Source organism: Bufo gargarizans, chromosome 2 (assembly GCF_014858855.1).
Source record: "Bufo gargarizans isolate SCDJY-AF-19 chromosome 2, ASM1485885v1, whole genome shotgun sequence".
Lineage (NCBI taxonomy): Eukaryota > Metazoa > Chordata > Amphibia > Anura > Bufonidae > Bufo > Bufo gargarizans.
The window spans coordinates 142,325,594-142,350,020 of NC_058081.1; the positions used below are offsets into that span (position 1 = coordinate 142,325,594).

The 24,427-nt window shown below is 46.9% G+C and overlaps 1 protein-coding gene across 4 annotated transcripts in view; it reads left to right on the plus strand.

The window, feature by feature from the left end:
• LOC122927581 (dual specificity protein kinase CLK3-like) overlaps positions 1–24,427 on the plus strand; it is a 59,210-nt gene that overhangs the window by 17,866 nt on the left and 16,917 nt on the right. For 2 of the 4 annotated variants that reach the window (XM_044279542.1, XM_044279541.1), the window contains 5 exons: positions 928–1,067; positions 11,740–11,932; positions 15,395–15,488; positions 17,780–17,846; positions 18,092–18,208. In XM_044279542.1, coding sequence (XP_044135477.1) covers positions 928–1,067; positions 11,740–11,932; positions 15,395–15,488; positions 17,780–17,846; positions 18,092–18,208 — 611 coding nt within the window. The other 2 variants (XM_044279543.1, XM_044279544.1) reach the window with 2 other exon arrangements.

The window sequence follows — 24,427 nt, forward strand, 5'->3', positions numbered from 1 at the left end:
TATAATTTTCTATTTAAAAAAAGACTCTACAACTACTACAATATGTTAATATTATAAATATATCAAAATATATAGACCCAAATAAGAGTGTGCCTGCTTATCTTTCCATTTCTTAATTTTACTCTTCTGACTGGGTGAGTCAGACTCGGCAGTCTCTGCACCTCTACCATTTGCTTGAATAGAAGAGCTGTCTACCCCACTTATTTCAATAAGTGTATATTCGCTGAGAGTACAACCTCTGGTAACTCCAGTGATCCCAAGAAGGGGTCCTCATGTTTCTTGTTTGAATGGAGTAATAATGTGCATGTCAATCCACCCCTTTATTCACTTTTAATGGACTGACGGAGCGCTATACCAGTCCATAAAAGTGAATGGAGCAATTGACCAACATTTGTGTTCCATTCAGCTGGCAGGGCACACTGTTCTAATGTTTGTGGGATAACACCTTTAAACAAACACTCATCACTTCCACCAATCAGCTGTTTTGCCAGCGCTAGAAACAAAACTATGGATGGAACCGGTAGCAGAAGGTTCTATGCACTGTGTAGCGGTGTGCAAGTGTACTCTAGCTCGGTTCCCATTGAAGTGAATGGTAACCCAGCACACCATTACACAACGGATAAAGCCTTCAGCTTCCCGCTCCATTCACTGTTTAGATTCCAGTGGCCCCTGAAGACAGCTGGTTGATGCGGGTGCTGAGTGTTGAATCCCATCAAGCTGATATTGATGATCTTTTCTGAGGATATGACTTCAATGTCTTCAGGCTGGAAAGCCCCTTTTAAAGGGAACGTCACATGTTGAATGTGCTGTCGTATCTTGAGGCAATATGTAAAGGAGCTGGGTCAGTAACACTACTTTTGCCCAGCAATTAAGCAATATACCATTCATATGTAATATTTCTAATGTTTGAGTATAATTACCTGTTAGATGCATCGGAGAAAGAGACGCTGGTCGCCTCAAGACACCAAACCATGGAAAAGACAGAGATTTTCTCGCAGCTGGGAACGTGATGGAAGACGCAGACCTTCTCCTTATTGGAAATTGCCAGCAAGATCTCGCTCCAGGAGGTATGTCAAATTTATAGTGGTAAACTTAAAGTGGTTGTGCAGGCAGTATCTATTGATGATCTTCAGGATAGTGCATCAATATCTGATCGTGGGGGTCCGACTCCGGTTCCCCTGCTGATCAGCTGTTTAATGGCGCTCATGTGAGTGCTACTTCCTGTTCAGAATTACAGTCTAGGTTGCTTGCTTGTTTCTGCGGGCAGTGTAATTATTGGTGCTCATCCCATTTGTTTCAGTGTTTGCAGCTGATCAGCGCTCAGACATTGTGGGAGAACAAAAAACTGTTTTACTTTACTTGAGACAAAACAGCAACCATTAACCGCTTAAGGACCAGGCTCATTTTCACCTTAAGGACCAGGCCATTTTTTGCAAATCTGACCAGTGTCACTTTAAGTGCTGATAACTTTAAAACGCTTTTACTTATACAGGCCATTCTGAGATTGTTTTTTCGTCACATATTGTACTTCATGACACTGGTAAAATAAAGTCAAAAAAATTAATTTTTTTGCATAATAAAATACCTAATTTACCAAAAATTTGGAAAAATTAGCAAATTTCAAAGTTTCAGTTTCTCTACTTCTGTAATACATAGTAATACCCCCAAAAATTGTGATGACTTAACATTCCCCATATGTCTACTTCATGTTTGAATTATTTTGGGAATGATATTTTATTTTTTGGGGATGTTACAAGGCTTAGAAGTTTAGAAGCAAATCTTGAAATTTTTCAGAAATTTACAAAAACCCAATTTTTAGGGACCACTACAGCTCTGAAGTCACTTTGCGAGGCTTACATAATAGAAACCGCCCAAAAATGACCCCATTCTATAAACTACACCCCTCAAGGTATTCAAAACTGATTTTACAAACTCTGTTAACCCTTTAGGTGTTGCACAAGAGTTATTGGCAAATGGGGATGAAATTTGAGAATTTCATTTTTTTGCCTAATTTTCAATTTTAACCCATTTTTTCCACTAACAAAGCAAGGGTTAACAGCCAAACAAGACTGTATCTTTATTGCCCTGACTCTGCCGTTTACAGAAACACCCCATATGTGGCCGTAAACTACTGTACGGCCACACAGCGGGGCGTAGAGTGAAAGGTGCGCCGGATGGTTTTTGGAAGCCAGATTTTGCTGGACAGTTTTTTTGACACCATGTCCCATTTGAAGCCCCCTGATGCACCCCTAGAGTAGAAACTCCATAAAAGTTACCCCATCTAAGAAACTGCACCCCTCAAGGTATTCAAAACTGATTTTACAAACTTCGTTAACCCTTTAGGTGTTGCACAAGAGTTATTGGCAAATGGGGATGAAATTTGAGAATTTCATTTTTTTGCCTAATTTTCAATTTTAACCCATTTTTTCCACTAACAAAGCAAGGGTTAACAGCCAAACAAGACTGTATCTTTATTGCCCTGACTCTGCCGTTTACAGAAACACCCCATATGTGGCCGTAAACTACTGTACGGCCACACAGCGGGGCGTAGAGTGAAAGGTACGCTGTATGGTTTTTGGAAGCCAGATTGTGCTGGACAGTTTTTTTGACACCATGTCCCATTTGAAGCCCCCTGATGCACCCCTAGAGTAGAAACTCCATAAAAGTGACCCCATCTAAGAAACTACACCCCTCGAGGTATTCAAAACTGATTTTACAAACTTTGTTAACCCTTTAGGTGTTGCACAAGATTTAATGGAAAATAGAGATACAATTTCAAAATTTCACTTTTTTGGCAGATTTTCCATTTTAATATTTTTTTTTCCAGTTACAAAGCAAGGGTTAACAGCCAAACAAAACTCATTATTTATGGCCCTGATTCTGTAGTTTACAGAAACACCTCATATGTGGTTGTAGACCGCTGTACGGGCACACGGCAGGGAGCAGAAGGAAAGGAATGCCATACGGTTTTTGGAAGGCAGATTTTGCTGGACTGGTTTTTTTGACACCATGTATGGAAAATAGAGATACAATTTCAAAATTTCACTTTTTGGCAGATTTTCCATTTTAATATTTTTTTTTTCCAGTTACAAAGCAAGGGTTAACAGCCAAACAAAACTCATTATTATGGCCCTGATTCTGTAGTTTACAGAAACACCTCATATGTGGTTGTAGACCGCTGTACGGGCACACGGCAGGGAGCAGAAGGAAAGGAATGCCATACGGTTTTTGGAAGGCAGATTTTGCTGGACTGTTTTTTTTGACACCATGTCCTATTTGAAGCCCCCCTGATGCACCCCTAGAGTAGAAACTCCAAAAAGTGACCCCATTTTAGAAAGTACGGAATAGGGTGGCAGTATTGTTGGTACTAGTTCAGGGTAGATATGATTTTTGGTTGCTCTATATTACACTTTTTGTGCGGCAATGTAACAAGAAATAGCTTTTTTGGCACGTTTTTTTTTTTTTGTTATTTACAACATTCATCTGACAGGTTAGATCACGTGGTAATTTTATAGAGCAGGTTGTCACGGACGCAGCGATACCTAATATGTATACAATTTTTTTATTTATGTAAGTTTTATACAATAACTTCATTTTTAAAACCAAAAAATTGTTTAGTGTCTCCATAGTCTGAGAGCCATAGTTTTTCTCGCCCATTTTCCTTGGGGGACACAGACCTTGGGTATAGCTCAGCTCCCTAGGAGGCGTGACACTAAGTAAAACTGTTAAGCCCCTCCTCCATCAGCTATACCCTCAGCCTGGAGATAGAGGCTACCAGTTTTAGCTTAGGTGTCCAAGGAGGCAAGACACTCCCTGCTACTGCAGGGCTGTTTTCTCCTTGTTATTTTTACTTTTTCTTCTAATTTTGTTATTTTATTTTTTCCTAGGGATACCAGAGACGCATTAGACCTCTCTGCTCTCCCGGGGTTGAGCTGCGCCAGTGCCAACTTATCTGCACTGCTGCCTCCCCCACAGAAGCAATAGGAGGATCTGGGCAGCAATGGCTCCCCTACATCCCGCCAGCTAGGGGGTCGCCCGCACGCCAAGCCCCTCTTCCAGCTTCCTGCCACTGCGGTGCCAGTGGCTGAAGGGGCGACCCTGCTGGAAAGGACTGAGGGTGAAGACGTCGGACGGTGAGATGGCTATTCCAGCCCATACCCCGTCCCTATCTGCAGCATCTACCCCTCTGGGTAAGGGGGGCACCCGTGGTCGCTCATTCTGAGCGCTCATCTGCAGGACAATGCAGCACAGCAGCATCCTCAGCACCCCCACGCCGTTCCCCCCCACGCTGCTATCTTTCTCTCTCCCCCCCCCCCCCATTCGGGGCTGACTCCATTTTTTCTCTTCTCTCTCCCCCTTCCCGCCGAGACCGGGGGGCGGGGCTTAGCGGTCCCGGCAGGGGGCGGGGCTTACGCGCGCGTCATTTTGGGGGCGGAGCTACGTTCTCCTTCACAGGAGACATTTCAAGCGCTGGAGGGGGCGGAGCTTGTTCCCCGCGCTTTCTGCTGAGGTTTCCCGCGCTTCCTCACTCCTGACAGGAAGCTGGGACACGGTGGGGGACTCTAACCTCCTGTGTACATCGCTCGGCTTCTGTGGGCGCTCTCTGCTGCTCACTGCTGTTCATTGCTTCTCTGCTGCTGCTGATCTGGGCCATCTCCTGACGTTCTTCTGAGGCACTGGTAGGACAGTTAACCCTCTCCTAACCCTCCTGGTCATAGCTGCTATAACCCTTTGTGGTCTCTATATTAGAGTACAACCACACTTCAGCATGTCAGATCCCACAGGTGCCCCCAAACCCTGGTACCATGCCTGTACCGCCTGTAAGGAACTTTTTCCGCGTGGGCAATCTGAGCCGCATTGCCTTGCATGTCAGGCCCCGGTGCAGGGCCCGCTTCCCGCTGCGCCCCCCGGTGCCTCTGAACCCCCTGACTGGGCTAGGTCTCTGTCTCAGGCGGTGGAAAGCCTTACACACGTAGTGGGCCGTCTCGTGGATAGACCGCCTCTCCCGCAGGCTGCCACAATCCCTGTCGCACCCGCTGGGACTACCGTTTCTGCCGCCCCCACTGGTTCCCTGCCTCCCAGCGAATCTTCCAGGGCCCGGCATACTCAGAAACGTTCAAGGGTTGAGCGCACATCTTCTCCAGATGCTTCGCTCTCTCCGCCATGCGTGCGAGCTCAGTCAAGTCTATCCTCTCAAAGGGATACGCTTTCTGAGGGAGAACTGGCGGATTCGGAGGTGGACATGGACTCAGAGCTTCCGTCCAAATTGGCGTCCGCGGTGGGGCATCTTGTCACTAGCATCCGTGATACCTTTCAGCTACACGATGACCCCCCCCAGCTCTGAACAGGCCGGCGTGTCCTTTCTCCGCCCCAAACAGGCCTCCAAGGTTTTTCCCATACACGCTGATTTTTCTTCTGTGGTATCCAAGGCTTGGACTCGGCCTAACGTCCGCTTTATTACACCCAAAAAGCTGGACATTTGTTATCCCTTTCCAGCGGATTCTGTGACCACGTGGACATCCCCGCCTAAGGTTGATCCTCCCGTGGCTCGCCTGTCCAAAAGCACTACTATTCCTGTACAGGACGGATCTTCCCTCCAGTCTGTTGAGGACCGTCGTACGGAATCCCTCTCCAAGGCCATATTTACTGCCTCTGGTTCGGCCCTTAGACCGGTCTTTGCCTCCGCCTGGGTTGGCAAAGCGGTCTCTGAATGGGGTTTGCAACTGGAACGGGAGTTAGGGTCGGTCGTCCCTGTTCAGGACCTCCGTTCCTTAGCCCAACTAATTGTTCAGGCCGGAAAATTCGTCTGTGAGGCCTCCCTTGATGCGGGTGCCCTCATTGCCCGTTCCTCTGCCCTGGCAGTTTCTGTCAGGAGGGAACTCTGGCTGAAGGTTTGGGCGGCGGACGCCGCTTCCAAACGCTCTTTGGCCGGCCTACCATTCACGGGTTCCCGCCTGTTCGGAACCCGTCTGGACGAACTTATATCAGAGGCCACGGGTGGGAAGAGTACTCACCTCCCCCAGTCCAGGCCAATGGGCGCCCCCCGTGGTCGCGCTGGTTCGTCCCGTTTTCGGTCCTTTCGCAAGCCCACCGGGTCTAGACCCGCGGCCAGTTCTTCTTCCTCTGGCCCAGCCCAGGATAGACGCAAGAAGCCGTTTTTTCGGACGCAACCTACCTGGCGCAAGTCCCAGCCTGCACGGGCTCCCACAGGCCAGCAGCCCTCTGCCTGAAGGTGCGCCCCCACCCACCCGGGTGGGGGGCCGCCTTCTCCTATTCAGGAACGTATGGCGGGCCCACATCTCAGACGCATGGGCGCTCGAGATTGTATCTTGCGGATACAAAATCGAATTTGCGTCCATTCCGCCAGACCGTTTCTTCCGATCCCGTCCTCCGCGAGATCCCGTACGAGTGGCCGCCTTCTTCGCGGCCATTCACTCTCTAATGGACAAGGGTGTCGTCGCCCCCGTGCCTCCGACGGAAAGGTTCAGGGGGTTCTACTCGAACCTCTTTGTGGTTCCCAAGAAGGAAGGCTCAGTGCGTCCGATCTTGGACCTAAAACGCCTGAACCGTTTTCTCCGACTGCAGAGATTCCGGATGGAGTCTCTCAGGTCCGCAGTGGCCTCCCTGGAAAGAGGGGATTTCATGGCCTCAATCGACATTCAGGATGCATACCTCCACGTTCCGGTTGCTCCATGTCATCACCGCTTCCTGCGCTTCGCGGTGGGGGACGATCACTTCCAATTCGTCGCCCTTCCCTTTGGTCTGGCGACGGCTCCTCGAGTGTTCACCAAGGTCCTGGCCCCTGTCTTGGCCCTTCTACGTTCAAGAAGTGTTTTTCTTCTCCCATACTTGGACGACATCCTGGTCAAGGCACCCTCCTTCTCTCAGACATCCCGCAGTGTGGAACTCACTCTGGAGACCCTGACGCGGTTCGGTTGGATTATCAACCACCCCAAATCTTCCCTTACCCCCTCCAGACGGCTGATCTTCCTGGGGATGCTCCTGGATACAGAGTTGGCGGAGGTCCGCCTTCCGTCGGACAAGCGTCTGGCCCTTCGCGGGTCGGTTCGCAGTCTCCTCCGTCATCACCGCCCTTCCCTCAGATCCAGCATGCGGTTGTTGGGAAAGATGGTTGCCTGTTTCGAAGCGGTGCCGTTCGCACAATTCCGATCCCGCACCTTTCAGAGGGCAATTCTGTCGGCCTGGGACAAATCACCGAGGAGTCTGGACAGGACCTTTCTTCTGCCTCCCCTGGCTCGGGCTTCCCTCGGCTGGTGGTTGCATATCCCTCTAAGGGGGAAGTCCTTCCTTCCACTGAACTGGCTGGTGATTACCACAGATGCCAGCTTACGGGGGTGGGGGGGGGGGGGTTTCCCTCCCCGGTCCGTCCAGGGCGTTTGGTCTCTATCGGAGTCCAGACTTCCAATCAATATTCTGGAACTGAGGGCGATTCTTCTGTCCCTCAGACACTGGACCCATCTGCTGAGGGGCCACCCTGTTCGGATCCAATCGGACAATGCCACGGCTGTGGCATACATAAACCATCAGGGAGGCAGCGATGCAAGAGGTGACCCTCATTCTCCTCTGGGCGGAGACGCACGTGCCGGCCTTATCTGCGATTTACATCCCGGGGGTGGACAACTGGGCGGCGGATTTCCTCAGCCGGTCCACCATCGACCCGGGAGAATGGTCCCTGCACCCAGAGGTGTTCGAAGCCCTTTGTCTTCGCTGGGGTCGCCCCGACGTGGACCTCATGGCCTCCAAATTCAACCACAAGGTCCCCCTATACCTGGCCAGGGCACGGGACCCGAAGGCATACGGCGCCGACGCGCTCGTCCTTCCGTGGCGCGAATTCTCCCTTCTGTACGTCTTTCCTCCTTTTCCCCTCCTGCCACGGGTTCTTCGGAGGATCGCGGCAGAGGGCGTCCCCGCGATTCTAATCGCCCCGGATTGGCCCCGCCGGTCTTGGTACGCCGACCTAATGTTGCTGTTGGCAGACGCACCGTGGCCACTGCCCTCCAGGGAAGACCTTCTCTCTCAGGGACCGATCTTCCACGAGCATTTAGGCTCGCTACGTTTGACGGCGTGGCTATTGAGACCGCCGTCTTAACGCGACGGGGTTTCTCCGCGGACGTAGTCCGCACCATGATCCGGGCTCGTAAGCCCGTATCCTCTAGGATCTACTATCGGGTTTGGAGGTCCTATCTGGGGTTCTGTGAGTCCCGGAGCATCCCACCTCTCCGGTTTTCTCTTCCCACAATCCTGTCCTTCCTCCAGTCGGGTCTGGACCTGGGGCTGTGCCTCAGTTCTCTGAAGGGTCAGATTTCGGCGCTGTCTATTCTTCTCCAGCGTCCCCTGGCCCCTCTAGGGCCAATTAAGACCTTCTTACAAGGGGTGGCTCACTCTGTTCCGCCGTACCGCCCTCCAGTTCCTTCCTGGGACCTGAATGTGGTGCTCTCGGCGCTCCAATCAGCCCCCTTCGAGCCTTTACGGGAGGTCTCCCTTCGCCTTCTGTCCTGCAAGGTCATCTTTCTTGTGGCCGTCACGTCTCTCCGACGGGTGTCGGAGTTAGCGGCTCTTTCTTGCTCCGAACCTTTCCTGATCTTCCACCAGGATAAGGTTGTGCTTCGGCCTGTCCCCCGACTTTCCTGCCAAAGGTGGTCTCCGCCTTTCACATCAATGAGGACATCGTCCTTCCGTCGCTCTGTCCCTCTCCTTCCCACCCCAGAGAACGGGAACTGCACCGTCTGGATGTGGTCAGGGCGTTGAGGATTTACTTGGAGGTCACCGGGTCCTTTCGGCGCACGGACTCCCTGTTTGTGGTTCCGGAGGGTTCGCGCAGAGGGTTGGCGGTCTCCAAGGTGGCTATTGCCCGTTTCATTAAACTGGCGGTGTCTGAGGCTTATCGAGCCAAGGGCAGACCTCCGCCTTTCGGCGTCACTGCTCATTCCACCAGAGCAGTCGGAGCTTCCTGGGCGCAGAGGCATCGGGCCTCGGCTGAACAGTTGTGCAAAGCAGCCACTTGGTCCTCTCTGCACACTTTCACAAAGTTCTATAGGGTGCATACGCATCCATCAGCGGATGCTGCTTTGGGCCGCCTGGTTTTGCAGGCAGCGGTTTCCTGATGCTCTGGTGGTGTTCCGCCTTGGGTTTGTGGTCCCTCCCTTCTTGGACTGCTCTTGAACGTCCCAAGGTCTGTGTCCCCCAAGGAAAATGGGCGAGAAAAGGAGATTTTTTGTATAACTTACCAGTTAAATCTCTTTCTCGCTCTTCCTTGGGGGACACAGCACCCACCCTTCTGTGTTTGGTTACAGGGTTATGGTCTGGCGCCCCGTTGGGTTGCTGGCTGGTTGTTTCCGTTATTGGTTGTTATCCTTTCACTACTTGGACACGCAACTGGTAGCCTCTATCTCCAGGCTGAGGGTATAGCTGATGGAGGAGGGGCTTAACAGTTTTACTTAGTGTCACGCCTCCTAGGGAGCTGAGCTATACCCAAGGTCTGTGTCCCCCAAGGAAGAGCGAGAAAGAGATTTAACTGGTAAGTTATACAAAAAATCTCCTTTTTCAGTTTTTGGGCGATTATCTTGAGTAGGGTCTAATTTTTTGCGGGATGAGATGACAGTTTGGCACTATTTTGGGGTGCATATGACTTTTTGATCGCTTGCTATTACACTTTTTGTGACGTAAGATGGCAAAAATTGCTTTTTTTGCACAATTTATTATTTTTATTTTTTATGGTGGTCACCTGAGGGGTTAGGTCATGTGATATTTATATAGAGCCGGTCGATACGGACGCGGCAATACCTAATATGTATACTTTATTTTTATTTATGTAGGTTTTACACAATGATTTTATTTTTGAAACAAAAAAAATGATGTTTTAGTGTTTCCATAGTCTAAGAGCCATAGTTTTTTCAGTTTTTGGGCGATTATCTTGAGTAGGGTCTAATTTTTTGCGGGATGAGATGACGGTTTGATTGGTACTATTTTGGCGTACATGCGACTTTTTTGATCACTTTTATTACCTTTTTTGGGAAGTAAGGTGGGCAAAATTTCAATTTTCTCATAGTTTTTATTTTTATGGCGTTCACTGTGCGGGGAAAGTAACATGACCGTTTTATAGATCAGGTCGTTACGGACGCGGCGATACCTAATATGTGTAGTTTATTTTTTTTATTTTTATTTTTATTCAGTGATAAATGTTTTTTTTTTTATCTTAACTTTTTTCACTTATTTTTTTTTTTTTTTTTGACCCAGACCCACTTGGTTCTTGAAGATCCAGTGGGTCTGATGTCTGTAAAATACAGTACAGAACCTATATAGGTATCTGTACTGTATTTTACTTACACTGAACAGATCTATGCTTTCAGCATAGATCTGTTCAGCACCATGGACCGCAGGACGCCTGAGCAGGCGTCCTGTTGTCATGGGAACCTTCCCCGTCTGCTCAGTTATGGTCAGAACTGCGCAGACGGGGAAGGGTAAGGACGGGGCTCTGGGGGGGCTGTCTGGGGGCTCTCTCCCTCTCCCATCGGGGGGCTGCAAAGGCACAGCAGCCCCCCGATCGGAGAGGGAGGGAGCTCCCTTTTACTGTTAACCTTTTCCATACAGCGGTCCGTACGGACCGCTGTATGGAAAGGGTTAAACGGCTGACATCGCATCAACGATGTCAGCCGTTTATACCAGGGTGCCAGCAATGTGCTGGCACCCTGGTATACCCACTGTACACCAACGATTATTCAATGGGAGGCGGGCGGGGGATCGCGATCCCGCCTGCCGCACCGCCCACCTCCCGCAACGCCCCCACAGCCTACGACACCCCTCCCTGCACCACCCGCCGCCATCAAATCATGCAGGGGTGCAGGGGGGGTGTACTATATTGATTTTAGACACTCTAAAGTTTCTGATCCCCGCGGTCAGGGACCGCGGGGATCAGAAACTGCAAAAAGCGCAGCAAACCGCAGGTCTGAATTGACCTGCGGTTTGCTGCGATCGCCGACACGGGGGGGTCACATGACCCCCCCCCTGGCGTTTTAACAGGATGCCGGCTGAATGATTTCAGCCGGCATCCTGTTCAAATTAACCCCTGCGGCGCCGGAATGCCGATTTTAAAGTCGGGACGTACCGGTACGTCCTTGGTCCTTAAGGACTCGGGGAAATAGGGCGTACCGGTACGTCCTATGTCCTTAAGGGGTTAAAGGGGTTGTCCGAGTTATATTTATTGATTTACCTATCCTCAGGATAGGTCATCCATATCGGATCAGTGGCGGTCCGGCACCCCCGCCGGTCATCAGTTTGAAGAGGAGGCATGCCCCGTGCCAGCGCTGCCTCCTCTTCACTGTTTACCTTCTCGCCATTGCATCTGCAGTGGTGAGCAGGTGTAATTACACCCAAGCCATCCCATTAATCCCATAAACATACTGAGCTGAATGTCGGGGCTGCTGTGCATCAAACCCCTTTTGGATGCTTGTCTACCACAGATATAGAATAAAGATCTGAAGTCCAGTGCAAGAAGCGACAGTCTGTACTGTTTGTATCTTATGTAATTTTATAGGGAAAAGTCCTACACCCTCCTAGGAAGGTGACCACCATACTACACTGACGACAAAGCATAGAGATGATGGGCTTTGGGCACATACTAAAAAATTATTCAAAGAATGCAACATTATACATGAGAGCATGCATATTGAGGTTCATTCTTCATGTGATTTGATAAATTTGCATTTTATTTTTATCTAGCCACAAAAAGGCTTACTGGGAGAATGCGCACCAGGCATGGTCTAGGAATGACCGTGGCACCCACAGCATTTCTTTCCAAAGTGGGAGCTATTCTACAAAATCATCTGTTGCAGAGAAGTCTAGATCTAGAAGGCATCATCATAATCATCATGCCTCTCGCAGGCATCGCTCCAGATCGGGTAGCTATTCTTCGGTGAGTATAGAGGACATGGGTGAGTGACTTCTTCCAAGCTTTCTATAATCTAGCCATTTTTTACTTTTTCTTCACGAGCTGTTTAACGCTGGCAAATTTATCACACATTTATTTTGTTCTTTGCCATGCTATATATTCTTTTAAGTATGTTGTAACATTCATAAAACATACCATGACACTGAGACACAGGGAATAGTGGTGTTTTATATTCCAGTGGGTTCTATATGTTAACTACTAGATCTATCTATCTATCTATCTATCTATCTATCTATCTATCCTCACACGTTTTTAATTGGTCCTTATATTTATTTAATGGGGCTCCACTCTATTAGCCAGAGCAGTGAATTAGCAGTTTTTCTTCTGGTGCATTACATGGTTTTAATGGATGTCATATAATGCATAAAGGGGTAATCCATATATTGAAAGGTCTATTCAGACATTTTACAATCAACCAGACATTGCAATGCAGTCCGCAGACAGCATGTTAAAGAGCAGGAGCTGAACAGATTGATATAGTTTTGTGGTAAAAGATTCAGTAAAACTTGTAATTCATAAATTTAAAGGAGTTGTCTTATCATGGACAATGGGGGCATATCGCTAGGATATGCCCCCATTGTCTTTATAGGTGCAGGTCCCACCGCTGGGACCCACATCTATATCAAGAACAGAGCCCTGCAAGTGAAGAGGGTGCACTGCGCATGCGCAGCCATCCTCTATTCATTTTCTGTTGGGCCGGAGAAAATAGCCAAGCATTGTCTTGACTATTTCCGTCGGCCCCATAGAAATGAATGGGAGCGGAGGCCGCATATGTGCGCTACGCTCCCATTCACTTCTATCTGGAGCCGGCTTGGTGGTGGCCGGACCGGAGTTCTCCAGCCACCACCTTGTGAGGCTCCGTTCTCAATATAGGTGTGGGACCCGCACCTATAAGACAATAGGGGCATATCCTAGTGATATGCCCCCATTGTCCATGTTGAGACAACCCCTTTAAATCTATGCGGGAAGGTGTTATCAGTGATTGATTCTCTGTGTAAGGGCGGGTTCACACGAACGTGTGAAGCCTGTGCTGTGGACTGCAAATTGCGGTCCGCAATGCATGGGCACAGTCTGTGGGACAGCAGCATGGGGATCGGAGACCCATACACTTGAATGGGTCCGCGATTCCTCCATTCCGCAAAAAGATAGAGCAAGTTCTTTTTGCGGTGCAGAAGCACGGAACTGAACCCCAGATAGCACTCCGTAGTGTTCCGTTGCGCATCTCCGGATTTGTGGACCCATTGAAATGAATGGGTCTGCGTCCTTGATGCGGAATGGCCACGGAACGGTGCCCGTGTATTACGGATCCACAAATGCGGTCTGCAATATGGCAACGGGCATCACACGTTCATGTGAACGAGCCCTAAGTGTGTATACAGAGATGGTTGTCAGTCACTGATAACCCCTCCCCCGTGTACAGCGGTGATGGCATTCCCTAGATGTGCCAATTTGCCCCACATCTTAGGGCTCTTTCATACTTGGGTTGTTCTTTTCCGGCATAGAGTTCCGTCGTCGGGGCTCTATGCCGGAAGAATCCTGATCAGGATTATCCCCATACATTCTGAATGGAGAGAAATCCGTTCAGGATGCATCAGGATGTCTTCAGTTCAGGACCGGAATGTTTTTTGGCCGGAGAAAATACCGCAGCATGCTGCGCTTTTTGCTCCGGCCAAAAATCCTGAACACTTGCCGCAAGGCCGGATCCAGAATTAATGCCCATTGAAAGGCATTAATCCGGATCAGGCCTTAAGCTAAACTGTCGTTTCGTCGTTTAATAGCTATTAAAGTCCTGGCTGCCATAGTAACACTGAACGCATTTTGAAGACGGATCGGTCTTCAAATGCTTTCAGTTCACTTGCGGTGTTACGGATTCGTCGTGTACTCCAAGTGTGAAAGAGCCCTTAGACAGAATTTTGATGCAGACACATTAGTATATCTGGGCCACTGTGTGAAAACTTGCATCCATTTTAATTTCTCTTCTTAGTCCTGGTCTGTCTGCTGGATTATCTGTTTCTTATCTAGTACACACTGCGCCAGTGGTAGAGGAACTTTTAGTTCTTCTCTTATTGCTGTGCATTCAATGCCTCATTTATAACAAAAAATCTGCAAGTAAAATCTAAAACTAAGTGACCAAGTTATGAATTTTTTTTTCTACATGTAGCTGCTCTGGTTGTGATTTACTTCTAGATTTTATTTGCAGAAATTTAGGTAAATAAGGCGTCGACTGTACACCACTTAAGGCAGTATTAACTGAAGAGAAGCCTTCCTGGCATGGTATTGCTTAACGTGTACCTGTCATTTCAGATGCCAGGTTTGTATACATCAATACTATATCTTGCCATTATGACTTGTATTTGGCACTTTTTTTTTTTTAGCAGCTTTCTCTTTTGCATGCCTCCTCTCTGATTCTCAGTTGTCTCTGAGCTGGTGGGTAGAGACTAGACAGCAGATTAATCTATGAGATGATGTAATCTGACCCTTAAGTGAGCAGGCAGCTCATTTTTACAGACAGATTTCTCCTGGGCCTGTTTCACACTTGCGTTGTTGTTTTCAGGTATTGAGATCCAGCGGTCCTCATGCATTCTGAATGAAAGGGGTCCGTTCAGGATGTCTTCCGTTCCATCAGCATTCCGCTTCGAGCTGCAGTTTTGTGTCTGGTCATAAAAACTGTCATTATTAGGAGCCTAAAAGAACAGATCCGTCACCCATTGACTTTCAGTGTATTTACTGACGAATCCGTTATTTTCCATTTCAATTTCACACAACCGCATCCTGATGTGTAAAATCAATACAAATTAATTTAATTCCGATATTGAGATCCTCTGCCGGATCTCAATACTGGAATTAACAACGAAAGTGTGAAACAGGCTTCACAAATTTCAGAGAGATTATTTTATTTTAAATTTATAAGTGTGTGTGTGTGGGGGCTTCTGATTACTCTAGAACAATATATTTTTCTCTGATAAGATATATTACAAGGTTTCTTATATTTGCCTGTTTTATTGATTTATGCAAACTTTTTAAAATATAATCCTCTCGCACTATATGGGTTAATATTTTACCATGTTTGTGAATGTTGCAAGATACTCTTCTAGCTAGTTAACATCCTCTGTAGTTATCTTGTAAATGTATGCTATAATCAAACATAGTTCTCCCCTATCCTGCTCTGTGTACATACATGTAATAGGAAAAAAATATGAGAAACAATAACTAGAGAATTTCTATGCGCATTTAGTTCAGCTTAAGTGCTGAGGCGTCTCTAACCTGCACGTCTCCCTTTGCAATATCCCCTATCGTTCTATGTTTTTATGACTGCACACCACTCACCTACACGGACGTGGATCGTGTCTTCTTAATGTAACCACCGTCGGTTTAAATCGCCAATGAAACCTACTCCTTGTTCCTGTTTGACTATTGGGCGAATAGAAGAGCCATCGCAGTGCTAAGGACAGCCAGGCTATTGAAGATGACAAGGAAGGGCACCTGATGTGCCGGATTGGAGACCGCATCTTGGACAGATGTACTGAAGCCTGTTCCGTAAACCTTTAACATATTTATTGTTCCTCAGCTTTTTCCCACCTTCCCCTTCCCCTTGAGATAACTGCAGGGCAGAGAGGCAGGTTCAGATCAGTGTAGAATATTTTGTATAATAAACCATCCCTTTCACTACTTAGCAGACCTGCAGAGTCCCAGTGACAGCTATATTATTTCCTTAACAAAAATCTAATGATGCTGTGTCCTTGAGGTCTCTATTGCAGGTATACCTTAGTAAGTAACACTTGATGCCTTTAAATGGATATCCCTTGATTAAATATTACATTTTCCTGCAGCTCATGCAAACCTTGAACAGTTTTTCAATATAAAACATTTGCACAAAAATGTTCATGCTGTTATGGCGCCCCCTGCTGTTCTTTGGCTTCCCTGTCAGAATGTTCATCTAGTGCAGGGATACCCAACCTGCAGGCCAGCTGTTGTCAAACTACAACTCCCAGAATGCCTTAATAGCTGTAGGCTGTCCAGGCATGCTGGGAGTTGTAGTTTTTTCAACAGCTGGAGGGCTGCAGGTTGGGCATCTCTGATCTAGTGTATCCAGTGCTGTCCAGAAGAACCTGCTTTTAGTGATCTGATTCATAATACCTGGCCACTATGATACAATAGCAGAGATCATTCTGCCGCGGCGCCTGTGCACAAGATAATCTGGCAGTGCGACTGAGCTACTGGGCATGCGTACACATTGGAATATGATTTTAACTGAAAAATTGTGAGGTTTTGCATGATTTAAGAGCAATGTAGTATTTAAATGTTATCTGGCAGCAGATTTATGCTGCCGAGTGCTCTCACTTTTTATTTCATTTTTTTCCCCAGTAATTTTCATAAAATCACTACATATGAATTCCAGCGGGAGCCGAGAGCTGTGGTTCTGTTAATATGCATGTTTTCTGGAGTTCTCCGTATTCATAAGCTGCCATGTCCCTTGCCCTCTAACTGCTTTCTCCATGTGCACAATATAGGGATAAAGCTGTCAATCAGCAGCAGGAGGGTTAGTCCACAACTTGTGACTGCATGCAGGTACCACGGCAGCTAGTAAACAGTGATTTTATGAAGACTGCTGCAACAAAAAGTGACAGCACTAGAATCGGGCTCTCTGTCACTACTGTACGCTAATGGGGAAGCATAAACCTGGTACAGATTCCCTTTCATTGTAGGCAACCCCTAAGTTTTAGAGAAACAGTTTTTCTGTTACTCAGACTTTCGCTATTTAAAGCTAGACAAAAAGTTTGTCAAAAGGGCTAAATATTGCATTTACTACTGTGCAGAGAAAGCATACACTCCACAATATGCAGTGCAATCTGCATGTTATAGAACAGGGGGAGGTGTTATCAGTGATTGATAGTATTCTCTGTATAAGCGAATGTGTTTTTTTTTTTTTTTTTTTTTTTTTTTTTTTTTTTTTCTGTGTACATTTTTTGCAGACCGTTTGCGGAACCATTCATTTCAATGAGTCCACGAAAAAAAAAGAAGAGGAAGTTGCTCCGTGTGGATTCCATTTCCGTATTTCCGTTCCACAAAAAGATAGAACATGTCCTGTTATTGTCCGCGTTACAGACAAGGATAGCACTGTTCTATTGGTGGCCAGCTGTTCTGCAAAATACAGACTGCACAGGGATGTCATCCGTATTTTTTATTTATTTATTTTTGCGGCCCGCAAGATACATACGGTCGTGTGCATGAGTTGTGAATCTGTATACATAGTTAGCTGTCAGTCACTGATAACTGTTCACAGGGGTGATATTGAGTTAGAAAAAGCAGATATATAAATTACACATTTTACTGAATCTTTTCCCATAAGTGATCAGTCTGCTCAGCTCCTCCTGCTCTATAACATGCTGCCTGCTGATTGCACTGCATTTCGTGGTGACAGGTCCTCCTTAAAGAAAAGAAAAAAAAAAATATATATATATATATATATATATATATATAAATAAAATCTTGGTCCTACCGATCTTAGTCCCAAGTATTTGATCGTTAGGGTTAGACCTCCACTAATCTAATATTAATCCCCTATATTGTGGCTTGGGGGATAAGTTAAAAATGTTGCAAAACCACTTTATAAGTATAGTTAGAATGATTGCCCTTATCTGCTGAGGTCTATGTGCTGTATATGGAAATAGAATAGTTGATAGATGGACTCTGAAAATCTGCATAGCGGTGAAGGAGCTGGTAAGTCTGTAACATATAACTTGACCTCATTCCCAACAGTTTTTTATACGGTGTCTTAACATCTATTTTCCCCGACTTTATGTCTTGCAGATGAAATGGTGAAAATTCTTGGAGAGGGGACCTTTGGTAGAGTCGTGGAGTGCTTGGATCATCACAGGTTTGTCTTGGTGAAATATCTTTTGTCTCGTGCGCATGTCGGGGGCCCAGTGCAGGGAGCATTCAAGGTAGGGCATAGAGGCTTAAATGTCTCCATTTAATTTAGTGGTGTACAGACTTGATTGGATGCCATATTCTTCTCGAAATTAGAGGTATAGAGAAGTACAGTAGAGGCCTCAAAGCCTAGGTAATGTGAATGAGCCCATATGTTAGCAATTTACTATGAACTTTTTATATTTCTTTTAGTGGCAGCACCAGAGTTGCTTTGAAGATCATACGGAATGTAAGAAAGTACCGGGAGGCGGCCCTGCTGGAGATTAATGTTCTAAAAAAAATTCAAGAACAAGACGTGGAAAGTAAAAAGTAAGAATGCCTTCCCCTATAGCACTTCAAGAGGTCTGTAAAATGTGTAGCCCCATACAGCTGTAACCTATGATTTGCAAACCAGTTTGTGTTTCCTGAAAATGCATAGGGGTTGTAGTAAATGCTTTCTCTAGAGCAGGGGTGCACAACCTGTGGCCCCTCGATACCCTTCTGTGTGGCCTCCAACCATCTGGTAACAGACATGTATGTCTGTCTGTCTTCGGACTGCTCTCGTGTATCTTTCATGTATTCTCCCATTAGATGGAAATGGTTCAGCGTGACAGTGTGGTCCCCTACCAGAAATGGTTGTGCACCCCTTCTCTAGAGGATGTTGATCTAAAAAATATATTGACGGAGCACTGCGACCTCTTCAAACAGGTGGTCAGTGGGGTTGCCAGGAGTCAGAGCCCCACAAATCAGATTTTAATAACCTATCCCGAGAATAGGTCATCATTATTGTACTCCTGGGAAAGCCCTTTAAACTGCCTTTCTACCCAAACACTGTGTGCACTGGGATGCAGTTGGCAATTGTACATACGCTTTTAGGGACGGTAAAAAATAAAAATTTCAGACGTTTGCCTTCAGGATCTTCATAACTTGTCCTCTACTTCATGTTCATTATTGGTCATTTTTTCCCCTCCCCCACGACAGCACCACAAAGAGAGAGGGATCCACCCCTAGGGACAGAAAACCTACAGAATAAAAAGGTGGATCCTCTCTACCCTGTCAGTGGTTTCCTGTCCCTGGAGTTGGGAGACCTACAGGTTCCGTCGGTCTTGTATTCCTAGGGAGTCCCTAGAGGGCTGACTGTGTACTGCTGGGGTCCATCGCACTGCAATGGCATGCTGGCAGGACCCTAGGATATGGAGGTACTCCGGGCCCTCCGTATCTTGTGGCAGTTTTGCGTGGGTAACTTTCAGGGAAAGCTCTGCCCCGCGGGAGGCTCCATCTTGGCAGGATCCGGACGCTGTTGGAGCAGATGGCGCGTGGACATCCTTGAATGAAGGCTCTGACACGCATCCTTTCTATGCGACCGGAGCGGGGGCGGCGTGGCATGGAGTGTGACGTACTTCCGGAAGCACGTGGGAATCGTGCTTCCAGTCCTGCAGTATGTAAAAGCCTCTAGCGGCAGGGACTCTGAAGTGGATTGTTTGGTCAAGTGCATTTTCTGACAAATTAGTCTGAGAAAGCTCTGCACCTTCCTTCCCTATTTTGTTAGGGGACTTAAAGGGAGTTAAAGGGGTTATCCCACTTAGCGTTTTATACTTACCTGCTGCCACCGCGTGTTCACTTCCTGGATTCTGGCTGGGGGCGGGCTTCATCTTGATTGAAGTCTTCTCCCGGCCGCGCCGCGCGCTGGACTGAATGCGCACGCCGCCGCGCATGCGCAATGGTGACTTATTCCTACAGAGCCGGCGTGCGTGTTCGCAGCTCTGTACTATTCTGGCTGGGAAGAAGTCACTGTCGCGCATGCGCGGCAGCGTGCGCGTTCAGAACAGCGAGCGGACCGGCCGGTAGAAAAGGAGTCGTCTTCTGGGCAAGCGCGACCTTCCGGCTTTTGGAGAAGAGCAGTGGTCGTAACCAGGGGAGACCGAGTCACAACAATCAGGTAAGTGGGTATGAATTTTATCCTAATCGGTGGGGATTTGTTAATAAAGTATATTTACAAAAATGATCACTGTCAAATCATTAACAGATTTAACAGTGATCATTATGATGGGATAACCCCTTTAATGGAAATTAATTTTATTCAATAATAAAAAAAAAAATTGGCTTTCTTGTGGTGCGGCCATAATGGAGAAGGAAAGACACAGGAATCTACAGAGATAGCGGCTCCGGTCCCGGTACTAGAAAAATTGTTGCTTCTGGGTAAGTGACATGTCTATGCTTTCCTTTTTCTTACCCTAGTTCTTTGTATTGTCTTTTTTTCCCTTCACCCATGACAGCACCACAAGAGAGGATCCGCCCCCACAGACAGGAAACCTATAGAATAAAAGGGCGGACACTCTCCTCCCAATTCAGTATGGTTTCCTGTCTCCGGTGAAGCCTGCAGTTTTCTTCTTTACAGGTCCTTCCCTCTGGCGGTGCCCCGTGGAGCTATCCCCTCAATATCTGCGGCCTTGTAACTAGGAGCGGCATCGGCAGGATGAGAGATGGGCAGAGGCACAGCGGATCCCCGGAGGGGGTGATGTGTGCTGGGGCTTTATGGTGTCTAAGGATCGCGGAGGCCCGAACGCCAATACCAGGAGGAGCTTCAGTCACTGTGCCGAGAGTCCTTTTTCGGGTCACGTGATCGGCCCGCTGTGTCGGCCGTGACGTCATCGGGATGTGCCTGTTAAAAGGCGCGCTGTTTTGCAACACTGGCATCCGAGACGGGAGAGGGTTCACGGGCGTCCAGCTGCTGAGTCATGGAGGAGGACAAGCTCACCGAGGAGTCTGCGGTCCCTCCTGCATCGGTACCTTTAAAGGGGTGAGTGTTCTGGGCTTTTAGCTTGGATTTTGTGTGCTTACACACTTGTACTAATGTCTTGCAGATTAAACCTAGGAAGGTGGTATCTAAAAAGAGGCATAAAGAGTGTGCTATATGTATAGTGGGTCTATCTTCTGACTGGGAGAAGAAAATGTCAGCCATGTATTGATAAAACAGTCGCAGAAGAGTCACCATCTTTTTATAAATGTTTGCATCATTCGGTTAGATCTGAGGTCAATTCTACCCTATTGTCCAAGAAAGGGGGAGGAGAGAGAGAGAGAAAGAGAGAGAGACTGTAGAATGAAGCGCAGGGAATCGGCACAGGAACAATTGTCATCTGATTTAGATGAAGAGATTCATTCCTCTTTATTTGGCCATTCTGGCAACTCTTCACTTTCGTCCGCTGAAGGAGGTGAAATTAGAACCAGGCCATGCTTTCCCATGCAGGTTACCAAGAAGTTCCTGAAAGCTGTGCGTTCTACTATGGGTATGGAAGAGATAAGAGCCCAGGTCTATACAGGACATTATGTTTGGGGGGCTGGAATCTCGACACCACAGTACCTTCCCAGTTCATAGAAATGTTACCTCCTTGATTAAAGGGGAGTGGAGAAAGCCTAATAAGGGTGTTTTCATCTCAAAGAATCTCAAACGGAAATATCCATTTAAAGAGGAGGATTGTGCTATCTGGGATAAAGCTCCTAAAACAGACGTGGCGATTTCCAAAGTCTCCAGGAAAACAGCAATGCCCTTTTATGATATGGGAATATTAAAAGATCGGTTTGACAAGAAGGCCGACTCTTTTCTTAAAGGGGCTTGGGAGGCATCAACTTCCTCCTTTTAGACCAAGCATAGCCTCTACTTGTATGGCCCAGTCTCTTATGTTATGGTTATCAGAGTTAGGCTACTTTCACACTTTCGTTCGGGGTTCCGCTTGTGAGTTCCGTTTGAAGGCTCTCACAAGCGGCCCTGAACGGATCCTTACAGCCCTAATGCATTCTGAGTGGATGCGGATCCGCTCAGAATGCATCAGTATCGCACAGTTTGGCCTCCATTCCGCTCAGCAGACGGACACCTGAATGCTGCTTGCAGCGTTTGGGTGTCCACCTGGCCGTGCAGAGCCAAACGGTTCCGTCCAGACTTACAATGTAAGTCAATGGGGATGGATCCGTTTGAAGTTGACACAATATGGCTCAATTTCAAACAGATCCGTTGCCCCATTGACTTTCAATGTAAAGTCTGGACGGATCTGTCTGACTAACTTTCAGACTTAGATTTTTTTCTGAAATATAATGCAGACGGATCCGTTCTGCATTATAGGAGCTGATCAGTCTGTGCAGACACCAGACGGATCCGCTCCAAACGCAAATGTGAAAGCAGCCTTAGACGACCAACTAAAAAATAAATGCCCTAGAGAGGAGATTCTAGCATCTCTGCCAACAATAAAGAAGGCAGCTGATTTCCTGGCAGACGCCTTTGCTGATTCGGTTAGACTGGCAGCAAAGTCCGCCGCTTGATCTAATTCAGCACGCAGGGCTCTTTGGCTGAAGAATTGGGTTGGTGACCTTCCTTCGAAGAACAAGCTGTGTGGTGTCCCTTGTGAAGGGGAATACCTTTTTTGGGTCTGCACTGGATGATTTTAGACAAAGCAGCCGATAAGAGATTTCCAGGATTTCAAAGTTCCTTCCCTTCTAGGAATAAATTCAATCGTTCCTTTTGTCCCTTTAGAGGTATTCAGGGGTTCGATAAAAAGTCCAGTGAAGATAGATTTCGCACCCAAAGGAAAGGTAGACGTTTTTTCTTCAATCAGTCCTTTGGGGACAAAAAGAAACAAGATCAACAATGACGCCAGGGGACAGGTAGGGGGCAGATTAAGAAATGTCTTTCATGCCTGGTCCCAGATTTCCTCAAGTCCGTGGATTCTGGACACCATTCTCAACAGATTAAAGTTAGAATTCCATCATATCCCTTTTAGTAAGATTCTTACCTACGTAGGATCAGCCTTCAGCTTTAGGCGTTTCTTCTATGGAAATCGAAGTTCTAAAATGAATAGAAAAATCAGTTTTTATCCCGGTGGCAGAAAAGGAGATGGGCGAAGGATATTACTCCCCCCTTGTTCTTGGTAAAGAAACAAGACTGCTCTTCAGGACAATAATAAACTTTAAAAAAAAAATTAACATTTTTCTTCAGGTGAAGAAATTCAAGATGGAGACTATAAAATCTGCCATAAACCTACTCTTCCCTCACTGCTACATGGCAGTGTTATATCTCAAAGATGCATATTTTCACATCCTGATTTCTCCAGAACATCAAAGGTTCCTAAGAGTCGCAGTCAACATAGAGGGTCAGTTGAGACATTTCCAGTTCCAAGCCCTACCGTTTGGCCTCTCGATGGCCCCAAGGGTTTTTACAAAAATCATTGCAGAAATGTCAGCTCGCATAAGGGAGAAAAATGTCCTTTTCATACCGTACCTGGACGATTTCTTAATTGTAGGAGAAACAGAATATGCTTTCAAGATGGCAGTACAGAAAGTTACAGTTCCTAGACAAACTAGGTAGGATTGTTAACCAAGAAAAGTCTATGGCTATGTCCCACCAAGAAACAGTCCTTTCTGGGGTTGATTTTTAGACTCCTCATGCCAGTAATGTTGTTTACCAGAAGAGAAGGCAATTTTCATCCAGAAGATCAATCATCTGATCTGGAATCCAGTGCTCTCACTAAGAAGAGCAATGTCTTTCCTGGGATCACTCACATCATGTATTCTGGACGTACGATGGGCACAGCTCCACTCAAGGGCTCTGCAGTGGGAGATTCTGTCTCATTGGGAGAAAAACAATTGTCTAGAAAAGAAGGTGAAAATCTCAGATGGTACTTCGGATGTGAGTCCCTGTGGGTGGGGTGCGCATATTCAGGAGATTTCTCTTCAGGGTCAATGGAGCAGTTTTCAAAGAAAAGGATGTCTGTCTCAGAACCGTGGATTCTTCCAGAGATTTCCGGTCTACTGTCCCAGAGTCCAATCTTCCATCCAGCAGTAGGTGGTCTACACCTAACTGCTTGAAATTTGAAAGGAACCTAGACAGAAAAAGGTTTTTCTCATGAGCTCATTTCCACACTGCTTAAAAGTAGAAAGCCAATAACAGTCTCTATTTACTCTAGAACATGGAAAAATTTCAGAAGGATGGAGAAAGTCTTCTGCCTTGTTCGTTGGACCGAATAAGGGTAAGAAGGCTACCAAAAATACCTTCTCTAGATGGATTAGACTGGGTATTTTGCAAGCTTACTTGGAGGCTGGTCTTTTACCTCCAACCTCAGTGAAGGCTCACTCAACTCGTTCTGTTTCCTCTTCTTGGGCTGAAAGGTCTGGTGCTTCCATAGAAGAAATCTGCAGGGCTGCAACCTGGTCTTCTCACTGTAGTTTTTTTTTTCCCCCGACACCACTATCGTTTGGATCTGTACTCTTTCTCTGATCTTTCTTTTGGTAGGAAGGTTTTACAAGCGGTGGTCCCTCTCATCTGGAGGAAGGGCGTTCTCATCTGTAATTCTCTGTGGTGCTGTCGAGGGGGAGGGGAAAAATGATTACACTTGCCGGTAATCCTCATATTTTTTGCGTCTCCAATTTCATTAGGTGACGGCTGGATATGGCTCTCAACTTTTTTTTTTTTTTTTTCTTTTTAACTATATTAGGACATCCACATAGGGAGTCGGATGTCCATCAGTGCCTGTCAAAGATGCTGTATGATGGGTACTTGAA